Genomic DNA, 11,157 nt, shown 5'->3' with positions numbered 1-11,157 from the left:
TCCCTCAAGGTATTGATCAATATTGAACTTAGTCCTCGCACTCGAAGTAATTCAAGGCAGTAAATCTTGAGCTCGACAGCACCTTGCGGGATAAAAAGGCGGAGGCCATACATGAATGGAAACCCAACCCTTATTCCAGAACCATCTCTTCTTTTATGTCAACTATCAATGAACAATTATAGCTTCTTTTTTCAAAGTAGCCATTGCCACGCAAGAGTAAGAAGATAGAACTCCCTGGAAGGTTACAAATAGTGATACATCATACATGAAGCATCCAGATATATCAAGTAGTCAACAAGAAATAGAAGAACCTCGAAACTTGAAGACCCTACAGCCACACCACAATCTCTCTCTCTCTCTCTATGTGTGTATATATATCACCATCCACATTTCACTCAGTTCGTCAGTGAAACGCTTACAAAAAGAGTCATTGTAGCATTTACTTTCTTTGAGCAAAGATGTCTCTGATTCCAAGCTTGTTTGGCAACAGTCGCGTTTTAGATCCATTCTCCACAATCTCAGACCTATGGTCACCCTTGGGATCCAATGAGGTTTCCACATTTGCCAATGCCCAGGTTGATTGGAAGGAGACCCCAGAAGCCCATGTGTTCAAGGCTGATCTTCCAGGGTTGAAGAAAGAGGAGGTGAAGGTTGAGGTTGAAGAAGGAAGAGTTCTTCAGATTAGTGGAGAAAGGAGCGTAGAGAAAGAGGACAAGAACGAAAAGTGGCACAGAGTCGAGAGGGGTCGAGGCAAGTTCCTAAGGAGGTTCTGGTTGCCTCAGGATGCTAAGGTTGATGAAGTGAAGGCTTCAATGGAGAATGGGGTACTGACTGTCACAATTCCCAAGGTCCCAGAGCCGAAGCCTCAGGTCAAGTCCGTTGAGATCACTGGCTGAGGCTACCATTCTTATCATGGACTTTTACTATTTGAGTACCCGGTTATTCCCTTCAGTTTTATTTTCTTTCTGTAAAAATATATGAAATAATGCTGGAACTTGTAATTCCTTCTGTCTGTAATATTTCTATGATGGTTTGTGGTGTCTTTATTTATTAAAGCAATATAATCTAGTTTTGTGGTAATAAAAAAAGTGGTCTGAAACTCCTCCAAACATTAAAAAGACAATCACTTTGTTGATAAGTCTCTAATTATATGCGCGGATCAAAAGCAAAATAAAAAACACCATTCTTTTGATCAACGCTAAAAAAAAAAAAAAAAAAAAAACCTTTCTAGTAACCTAATAAAAGCTGTTGTTAATATAGGGATGGTAATAGGTCAAGTTTGGATTGGATATATTGGAACCTGACCCGTGTTTTTTACCTATAAATAGACTTACTTTTAGAGCTTCCCATTGGTAGAGCTATATTTTTGAGTTTTTAACGATTCAAAAAATTATTTTATCTATTTTAACCCTTATCTTTTACATTATCTTATATCAATAGTTTTATTTTAGCAACACTTCATTTAGATATTTTATTTTTTATTATTTGTATCTAACTTGTCATGTTTTTCAAATAATTGTCTAGTTAACAAGAAATTTTTTTTAATTCCAACTTTTTTCTTATATATATATATATATATATGTTGGAGCATTTTAATATTAAATAATTAAAATGAATAAATGTTACAACATAAATGTAAAGATACAGAGGTGAATGTAGAAGATAAGAAATTAATAAAAATGTTTAATCTCATATTGAAAATAAGAGAGACTATTTTATTCTTTTTAATTGTAGTGATTAATAGACTAATATGAATTATCTCAAATATTAGTCTAAATATGTGCACAAGAAAGAGATAAAAGGTAGAGATATCAAAAATGAAAATAAAATACTAATATTTTGTTTACTTTTTAGCTACAGCATCTACGGCAATATACTGTAGCAAGTGTCAAAAATTTTAGCAATAGCTCCGTGCAGCATCATTTTTGTTATATTAATTGTTAAAAATAGTAATTTGGCGACTTGACAGTTGACACCACTATTAATGCTAATACTCTAAACCTAAAATATCATGTATCTAACTCCTACCTTAATTTAATACTCTCTTATTTTTATTTTATAATTAAAAAACCTGATTCTGCTAGCTGAAAAATATATCTTGCTCATTTTATGACCCGACATATAGCAATATATAGACTTTGGAACCATTTAAAAAGCATGTTCAATGAGATTAAATATTAAAATAACTTTCAGCATGTTCAACGAGATTTTTTTTTTTTTTTTAAGAAATAATTACAACATGCTGCGAACTCTAGCAGCTCGAACCCTTTCCCCTCTAGACCCTCAAGTACTTTATACATCGAGATGTGCCAATTTATCTACAAGACCTTTGGCTCAACGAGATTAAATATTAAAATAACTTTCTTTTTATTAATGCTTTGACTTATCCAATCGTGGTAATATATAATATAAATAACAATTCCCATATCAAAATTGAGTCCGAATTTAGTAAGGATGAGGTGTAAAATCCATATTTTACACAATCTAATAAGAGATTACCACATTATTATTTTACTTAAAATTCAATATATTTTATCACACCTAATAACATCTCAATAAACTTTTTAATTTGGTTGTATTTATATATGGATATTAGAATTAACTGTGTATGGTTATGCTTATTCTTAAATATGTTATATAATGATGTGACATGTTGGGATTAGAGGGGTAAAACATGAGTTTTATACCACATCTTTATATAATTTAATTTCATCAAAATTCATATCAGTTTGAAAACAAAACGTTTAATAAGGGAAGATATATTACAATTAAAACTAGCTAATAACGTAAGCAACTAATTGTTTTAAGAGTAATGCTACAACTAAATTAAATTTGTTTTGTACAAAATGTTGATTTACCAATCTCTTATTGGTTTTCATCTAGACCCATTATTAACATTATTTTTTCATTTACCAATAATCACTCACCACATCAGCAGTTTGTAAAATTTTTTGTAAAATAATTTGTATCTCTAGCATTATTCTTGTTTTAAAAGCACCACTAACATTTGTAGTAAACTAATATTGATTTTGCCAACTCATGATATTATGTCTGATATAAACTAAAAAATTGTAAATAAGTGCTGCTATTTATGACTTATATTTAAATTCCAATATAAGGATATTACCATGTGTTGTTGTCTTGATCCACCTAGGTGCATACTATAAGGATATTCTTGTAGGTTAAAAATATAAATTTAGTGATAAGTTCAAATTAAAACTAATAATAACTTACCAATAGTCACTAAGAGCTCGTGCCCATACTAGAATCACTATCGTTAGATATAAATGAAGGTTTATCATTGCTTATAAACACACGAATGAGCATAGTTTCACACCAACGAATCAAAGCTAGTTCCTTGATAGTTTACGCAACCAAGAATTCATATTATGTTGTAATGCGAACGTCTTCACTCTGTTTGGAATGAGTGGGCTTTTGAGTACTCTAAAAACCCAATTGAAAACTCAAGATCCAAAGTTCAAACCATGCAACAAACCAAGGGTTGGTTAGCTCATTAAGCCTTCAAAGTTCAATCATCATTTCAAAGTTGCAATAAGAGGACCCATCTTATTTAAAGCTTTCATTGAGTGTTCGATATATTGAACGAAATTATAACCTAGTGATGCATAAGCGACAATTCATGTGATTTCTATTTAGACTAATGATACATTGATACTTTCAAATGCTAGAAGCCAATATAACATATTCAATTTTTCTCTAACTTTTTAAATGTAATACTAAACTGTTTAAACGTGAATTTAGTTGGTTAAGCTCATTAAGCGTAAGTCTTCAATCAACCTTTCTAGGTTGCAATGAGAGGACCCATTTTCTTTGACACTACCACGAGCCATTCTTGCAATTTCATTCGTTGATCTTATGATTTCCTCCCTTTTGTCTTCCATAAGATCTCTCACTATCTTCTCGATTATAAACCTATCACAAGTATCTTTCATGTCAAACCCCACCCTCCACAACTTGCTCACAGACCTGCCGTTGACTTGTTGGTCAGCAACTTGAGGCCAACAAATCATAGGCACTCCCTCGAAAATACTCTCCAAAGTTGAGTTCCATCCACTATGGGTCAAAAACCCACCAACAGATGGATGGGCCAAGACTTCTTCTTGTGGGGCCCAACTCACCATACACCCTTTTTCCTTGGTCCCTTGTTCAAGCTCCTCCGAAATTTGACCTAATTCTTCATTCCCCTCAACTAAGTCTGGTCTTACCACCCACAAAAATGGTTTCCTACTATTGACCAAACCATGCCAAAGCTCTATCAATTGGTCAAGTGACAACTCGACCACACTTCCAAAGCTAACATATATGACTGATTTAAGAGGTTGAGAGTTAAGCCACTCCACGCAACTTGAGTCTTCTTTTCTCAAACTACCATAGGATGAAACGGCTTGTGAAGAGTCTTTGATGCGAGTTTTCAAGAGAGCATGCAGAGGACCAATTGTGTAAACCTTGTCGAAGAAAGAGCCGAGGTGAGCGATAATGGGTGCTTCGAGTTCTTCAAAGGTGTTGAGTATAAGAGTAGAGGCTCTTTTCATAGCTGAGGCTTCACTGATGATAAATTCCATCAATGGATTTTCAACTTCTAGTCTACAATTACCAGGAAGATCTCGACGCCGCAAGAGGCTTTCCATGCCGGGAATGCTGGTGATAGGCTTATCCATGTCACTTTCTTCTGTAGTAAGACAATCAGAAGCTTTCATGGCAAATTAATGTATATACGAATTTCATTTTGCTGGTCAAAGTATTAACAAACATATTTCACAAATTAATAGTAAAAAAATAGATTAAAAATTTAAAACTAAATTAATATATAAAATTTTACAAAACTTTATATTCAACGTTAATTAAATATAAACAAAAAATTATAAAATAATTATTTCTTAATATAATTCCATTCAATCATACGCCAAAATTTAAAATTTATTTTTTTTAATCTCAAATCTATAATTGATTTTAGATTTAATTCTGCAATAATTTCCCTTTCAAATTATAATATTTAGGAGTCCCTTAAAATATATATATATATATATATATACACTCTCTCTCTCTTTTTTTTTTTGTGAATCCTTTTTTTTGGACCGGATGCTTGACTTCCCCAATTATAACACCTAATCTATTATATATACCTTTGGCACAAAGGCCTCATTTCTCCATTTTATCTCATACAAATTATTTTTAACCATTCGTTCTTCGGTCAACATAATTTTTGAAAATCTACAAATTAAATATATATTATATAATTATCTTCATTATATCCAATATTATTCTAAATAAAAACTATTTAGAAACATTTGTTTTGCTTTTTTTTTTTTTTTTTTAGAATCACTAATTATCAACATTATATTCTATAATATGTCAGATTTCTTTTATTGTGTTATCAAGTAACAAGTAATATTTCATCCAAAAAAAAGTAACAAGTAATGAAAAAAACACCAAACCATCCCATCAAAAAAAAAAAAAAAAAAAACAAAAAACAAAAAACAAAACAAAACAAGATTTTTGGTAGAGCTCAACTACAACAAGACAGCGCATAAATCTCAATGTTCAAAACTTTTAATTGAAGAACAAACACAATTTTCTTTTTTTAATTTAAAAAATCGATGCCTGTAACACTTATGGGGATTTATGTTTTGTGAAGAACACAAGGTGACAAAGTGACCAATTCAATATAATTTTTAGGTTCTTTGGACTAATTTTTGATTTTCGGAATACTACCCAAAATTTCAAATTTTATGTATAATATTTAAAAACTTAAAAATTTTTAGAAGATCATTGTCCCTAATTTTTTCTTCTAAATAAGAATATCTGAATATATTAAAAGGGCAAAAGAGAAGAGGAGGGCTTTGAACCATCTCTGAACTTGAGGAGGAAATCCGAGTAAAAAGAAGCTAGAGATGTTTAAAGGTCGGTCTCACATGCAATAAGCAATCCAACGAGCAAGGGTTTGGGTAAACCGGCAGAGTCCCATTTGATTTAAACACAGTTCTATTGTTGTAGATATTACATATAGGAGTAATTAAGAAAACCAAAAGTCCACTTACCTTGGAAAGGAACTTCTCCTTCTTCAATGAGATTTGAAGTATGCATAATAGTCCACATGCCATGGTAGCCATGAGTTGGAAAAGTAATGATTGGAACCCCAAGCTCCTCAGCAACATCAATAGCGAAACACATGAGTCCATCGGCTATAATACACGTCGGTGGAGACCTTTCTGTCGATTGTCGTAGTGATATCAACAATTCTCGGAAAAGTGGCTTGCTCACTGTCCTAGTATTAAAGAACAATTGAAATATAATAGGGCCAAGACGTGGTTGATCAAGTGGAAGACCATCAGAGATGGACACAAATCGAAATCCCGGACTGCGATTGTAGAAGGCCGGGATGTCCATGACACGCTCAAGACGATCATGGTTGTAATCGGAGTTAACAAAGGTTATTAGAAAGCCGGCATCGCAGAGAAGCTCGGCTAAGATGAGCATGGGTTTAACGTGGCCTGAAAGTGGGAGGGGCAAGATAACAACGTGAGGGACTTTGTGTTGCTCCATCACAAGGCCTTTTGTGTTCTGTTTTTCAGATAGGAGTACACCCTTGTAGATTGTAGTATTATAATTTGTTGGATATATATAGAGAAGATATGAAGTTGTATTACATGGGTTACTGATTGTTTCAACTCATACAATAATTGCACATTAATTAGACTTTTAATTTTTCTACCAAAAAAATTAAAAATTTTGCTGTTAATTTGCTTAGTTAATCAATATTTTCTGGCGCATTCTCTATATACTACTTTATATACAATATATTCCGCAAATCACACCATAAATTTCTATGTTCAAATCAAAATCTTCTATTCCACTTTCGCTGTATTACTTTATATTCTACAAATCATAATATATCATATGTACATTTATTTAATTAAACTCTTATTTTATGCATTGTTCTTATTTCACTTACCTAGAATAAAATAAAAAATCCCACCCATCCCAGCACCACCACCAACCTCCGCTGGCATCAGTCACTGGCACCTTCAACAGTTCAACGCCGGTCATGACCATTCTACCACCTCCACCAACCATTGCAGTTTCTGTAACAGAGGCCAAAGTACATGGCCAAGAAAATTGTTTTCCTCTCAGGGATAAATTTTCCTCTACAATCTCTCTCTCTCTCTCTCTCTCTCTCTCTCTCTCTCTGTGAATCCAAAAGCAATATGCACTGTGGTAGTGAAAATGACTTAACTGTTTGAGAATTTACCGGGTCGGGGTTTTACTTACTCTTTGATCGCATTGCTGAAAATCAACAATGATCTTTTGATTCTTTAAATTCTCCTTGTTCTTTGATTTCCCCCCTATAGTATGTAATTATTCTTGATATATTATTTCTTATATTTGTCAAAATTTACTAATAAAATAGAAAGAAAATTCTCCTATTTTATCATCAATGTATCTTAAGCTTCAAAACATATAGAAGGAAATTCTTTTTTTCTTTATATAAGTAGATAGTGAGAGAAAGGGAGGTGGGTTCAAATTGAGAAAATCTGTAAATACAAAAAATTTTACAACGGTTATGTGGTAGATTGTTAATAATAAATAAAAAAGTAATGTCAACGATGGACTTAAATGAGAACTTAATAAAAATTTGCTAACTCAGTACTATTGTGGAATTTTATGTTTATATGAGAAGAGTAATGCCACAATTACAAAAAAAAAATTATAATATTTTTTACAAACTTTTGAGGTGACATATTCTTACTAGTTCTCATCTGAGTTTAGTATTGACTTCATTTTGCTTTTACTTTTCGGTAACAACTCATCATGTCAGCAGTTTGTGAAAAAAAATATATAAAAAAGTTTATGGCTTTAGCACTTTTCATATAAAGAAGTACTACGTCTACAACACTTTTTCAATAAATTTTATCTGGTAAGTTGTTATTAGTTTTAATTTATACCTGTAGGGTTAGGATCTGTGGCCCAAGCCCAAAACAATGAATTTGTAGAGTATGGGTGAAAGAGCTAGGTTAAGTATGGGATCAACAACAATGAATCACAACCCTCAAGCACAAACCAACATGATTTTACACGTAAAGAATGGATATCCGAAGAGCTATATTACTGATTATCTGGAGAACACAGATCTTAGGGTTACAGTAAAGTTCTTCTTCTCTTTTTTCTTTTTTTTTTCCCCTTTTTTCGTTAGGAGCTTCTTTCCTTTATATAACCTCCCTTCTCCTCATCTCTATCGTCCACTTGTACCTCATCCGTGAGTCTACTTGAGTACATGTCATGTCAAGCACCTCCTTTAACTCTGTGTGAGTGGCGATAGGTGAGGATACATTGTTCAGGGGTCTTCTCCACATAAATGCGGCCAGAAAAGTTGCTGCAGAGTATTAAATATGGTGGTAGCAGCTTTCCTTTTAGATATTTCTTCATCCCTATCATCTCCAAGTGTACTCAGAGCTTATCTTGGTCAGGAGGTGTCCTCGGAAGATCATCTTGCCCTTTTATACGTTCAATTGATCCTTACTATTCGCATCAGAGAAATATAACCTCTTCGGACAGAAAGCGACCTCTTCGAATTGTAATCACTTTTCTCTCTGGGGGTCCCTCTTCCAGATGGGTCTTGCCCTTACCATCTTCTTTTTCTCGGACGCACAGTAATCCTCATATGAGCTTTTGGCTCACTATGTTAGACTGGACCCTTTTCCCCCCACAATACCTATTATTGAAACTACTTTTTTACCTATCAATAACAACCCAGCAACAATATGTCATTTAAAATTTATTGCATGTAGGTATTGTAAAAATATTACATGATTATCATTTCACTTTAGGTTCAAAGAAAAATGAAAAAGAGGATTTATAGCATATGTATGTATGCATTACTCTTATCAACAGTGTTGTGTTACAGTTAAATCCGGGCTTGCTATTGCATGATTTGCATCTATGAGTAATACTAGTATTACAATTTTTACCATAACTTATTCATGTGGCAAGTTGTTATTTGTGAATAGTGAAGTAAAAATTGTGGATATAAGCAAGTTGTAGCAAAAATTATGCTCTAAACATTTTTCTTGCATCTACGCCAAAAAAAATTTGTTAACACGTCCTGATCGACGTACCCATGGAGTGGACTCTCACACCTGACGCCTGTGATTAGTTTGGGGAGTCGGTGAATAGCAAGACTAATGACGAATGTTGCATGCTGAGATAAAGACACCTTTTTCCAGAAAACGAATAGAATACAGGTTTTTCCGTGTTCATGTTTATCTGTATCGTTGAGTTGACTTGATGTTCTTTAATTTACAGATCCAATCTTGCAACATAAACAATCCATCGAAAATGATTGCAAGTCTAGTGTGGGTTAAAAACTATAAGCAACATAATGACATCTACAAATGAATCTTGACTGACAATGACCTGACTGGTGAGATCATAGATCATTGAGACCAGGGATGAGCCCTCCACAAGTTACAACTACTTTCACTTTATTTTATCAAAATATATATGAACACAATATTATTCATAGCTGACTGACAAATCTTATTTTGTTTTATATCTGTATTTGTTTTTAATTTTTTGGCCAATGAAGGAGAAAAATCTATTTTACAATAAAAGCGGATGCATTGTACACAATTGAAGGTAATACATTGTACGCGCATTTATTTCAACTTATACAAATAAACAGACCCTTGGATGGTAATTAAAAACCATCACATAACAATTGATTAACTAAAGCAATCAAGTTGAAGTCCGATAAGAACAATTAGACAGGCACTCCAAGTATTACAAAGCTTTTATTTTGCTGCTAACATGAGGGCAACCCGAAATCTAACATCAACCACAATATTATTAAAAATAGGTTCTTCAATCTTATTGTTCTTTATAGGGAAAGGAGCATATGCTTTGTTGAGAAAACTTCTTAATCATATATTGCCACTGCTAACTCGCAATTATCAATCTACTCATAAAATCATATTCTTCTCAACTCTTCAATAAACTATATGATTTTAAGAAAACTTTATGTGACCTACATTTAAATGATAAATGAAAACTCATGTCTTAAGGATTTTTTTTTTTTTTTTTTTTGGTGAAAGACATTATGGTGAATAACAATTTCTAAGTAACTCTCAATTGGTATAACCCATTTGGTTAATAAACACCTTAAAGTTACAAGTTTTAAACTTCTTGATGGAAGGAGGTTATGAAACAAATCTTAATTTAAAACGGTCCCTAGTTTAGCCTATATATATAGCCTATCTCCATCAAAAGGATATGTGTGAGGTAAATGTCATAGACTAGAAGACCATTTTATATACACTATCATCATATTGTGAGTTTTCTTTTCTTCAAAGACTTAAACAACTATGACTAAAGATATGTTTATTTTCCGCTGCAACTCTGAATTTTGTCTTACATTCCATGCATGATGCGCCTCTACCCATAGGAAGGTCGAATTTACTACTAAATTGACATTGGTTTATTTAGAATTAAAGTTTAAGTTTCATAGCATTAACCTAGCCAAAAAAAAAAGTGTCATAGCATTAAAGTTTATTTTCTTTGGCTTTGTGGATCTATGTTTTGGTACTCATGTGGATGAATCACCCATCTCATTGAATAAAATATGTTAAAATGAGAAATTAAATATGAGGGTGGGAGTGATCTAATTGCTCAAGAGTAAAAACTTGGGAATTTATTCCTTTAAAGTAAAGGTTTTGTGAAAGCTATTTATATTAGTTTGCAAGATTTATTAAGGTTTGACTCCCAATAAATACTCGATTGCCAAAGCCTCAAGATGTTTTAAAATGCTATGCCAATTAAGAAAAGTAACCTATGCGTTAGTTCAACAAAATATGATCCTCTCTTTGTTTTATTTTTAAAATATACAATTTTTTTACTCAAAAAGGTTAGAGATTTTTAAATATAAAATTTGATAATTATAATAGTTATAAATAAGTATTCATTATGATTGTATTTTTATATTAAATTATTTATTCCATGATTTAAAGATATATGATGTGACAATATACTATGAGAGGGTGTAAATATAGGAGGTCTGATAGGTTTATAGAATTTAAATTCGAGTAAATAATATATTATATAAAATAGAATTTAAACTCAAAACTTGTTTTTTTTTTTTTTTTT

The 11,157-nt window shown here is 32.3% G+C and overlaps 2 protein-coding genes across 2 annotated transcripts; one reads left to right on the top strand and one right to left on the bottom strand.

Annotated features, from left to right (window-relative positions):
* The first annotated feature begins 337 nt into the window (after positions 1 to 337).
* LOC112024666 (class I heat shock protein) lies at positions 338 to 974 on the top strand. The gene has a single exon (XM_024057275.2). It carries the CDS (start codon positions 459 to 461, stop codon positions 894 to 896), a length of 438 nt encoding a protein of 145 aa, XP_023913043.1. The 5' UTR covers positions 338 to 458; the 3' UTR covers positions 897 to 974.
* Positions 975 to 3,758: 2,784 nt separating this feature from the next.
* LOC112024658 (7-deoxyloganetic acid glucosyltransferase) lies at positions 3,759 to 6,564 on the bottom strand. The gene is made up of 2 exons (XM_024057268.2): positions 6,060 to 6,564; positions 3,759 to 4,690 (listed from the first exon to the last, which is right to left on the bottom strand). Exons 1-2 carry the CDS (start codon positions 6,562 to 6,564, stop codon positions 3,759 to 3,761), a joined length of 1,437 nt encoding a protein of 478 aa, XP_023913036.2.
* Positions 6,565 to 11,157: the final 4,593 nt, after the last annotated feature.

This window comes from Quercus suber, unplaced genomic scaffold (assembly GCF_002906115.3).
Source record: "Quercus suber isolate HL8 unplaced genomic scaffold, Cork oak 2.0 scaffold_113, whole genome shotgun sequence".
Lineage (NCBI taxonomy): Eukaryota > Viridiplantae > Streptophyta > Magnoliopsida > Fagales > Fagaceae > Quercus > Quercus suber.
The sequence above is the reverse complement of the archived record's forward strand: the minus strand, read 5'-3'. Positions and strand labels throughout refer to the sequence as shown.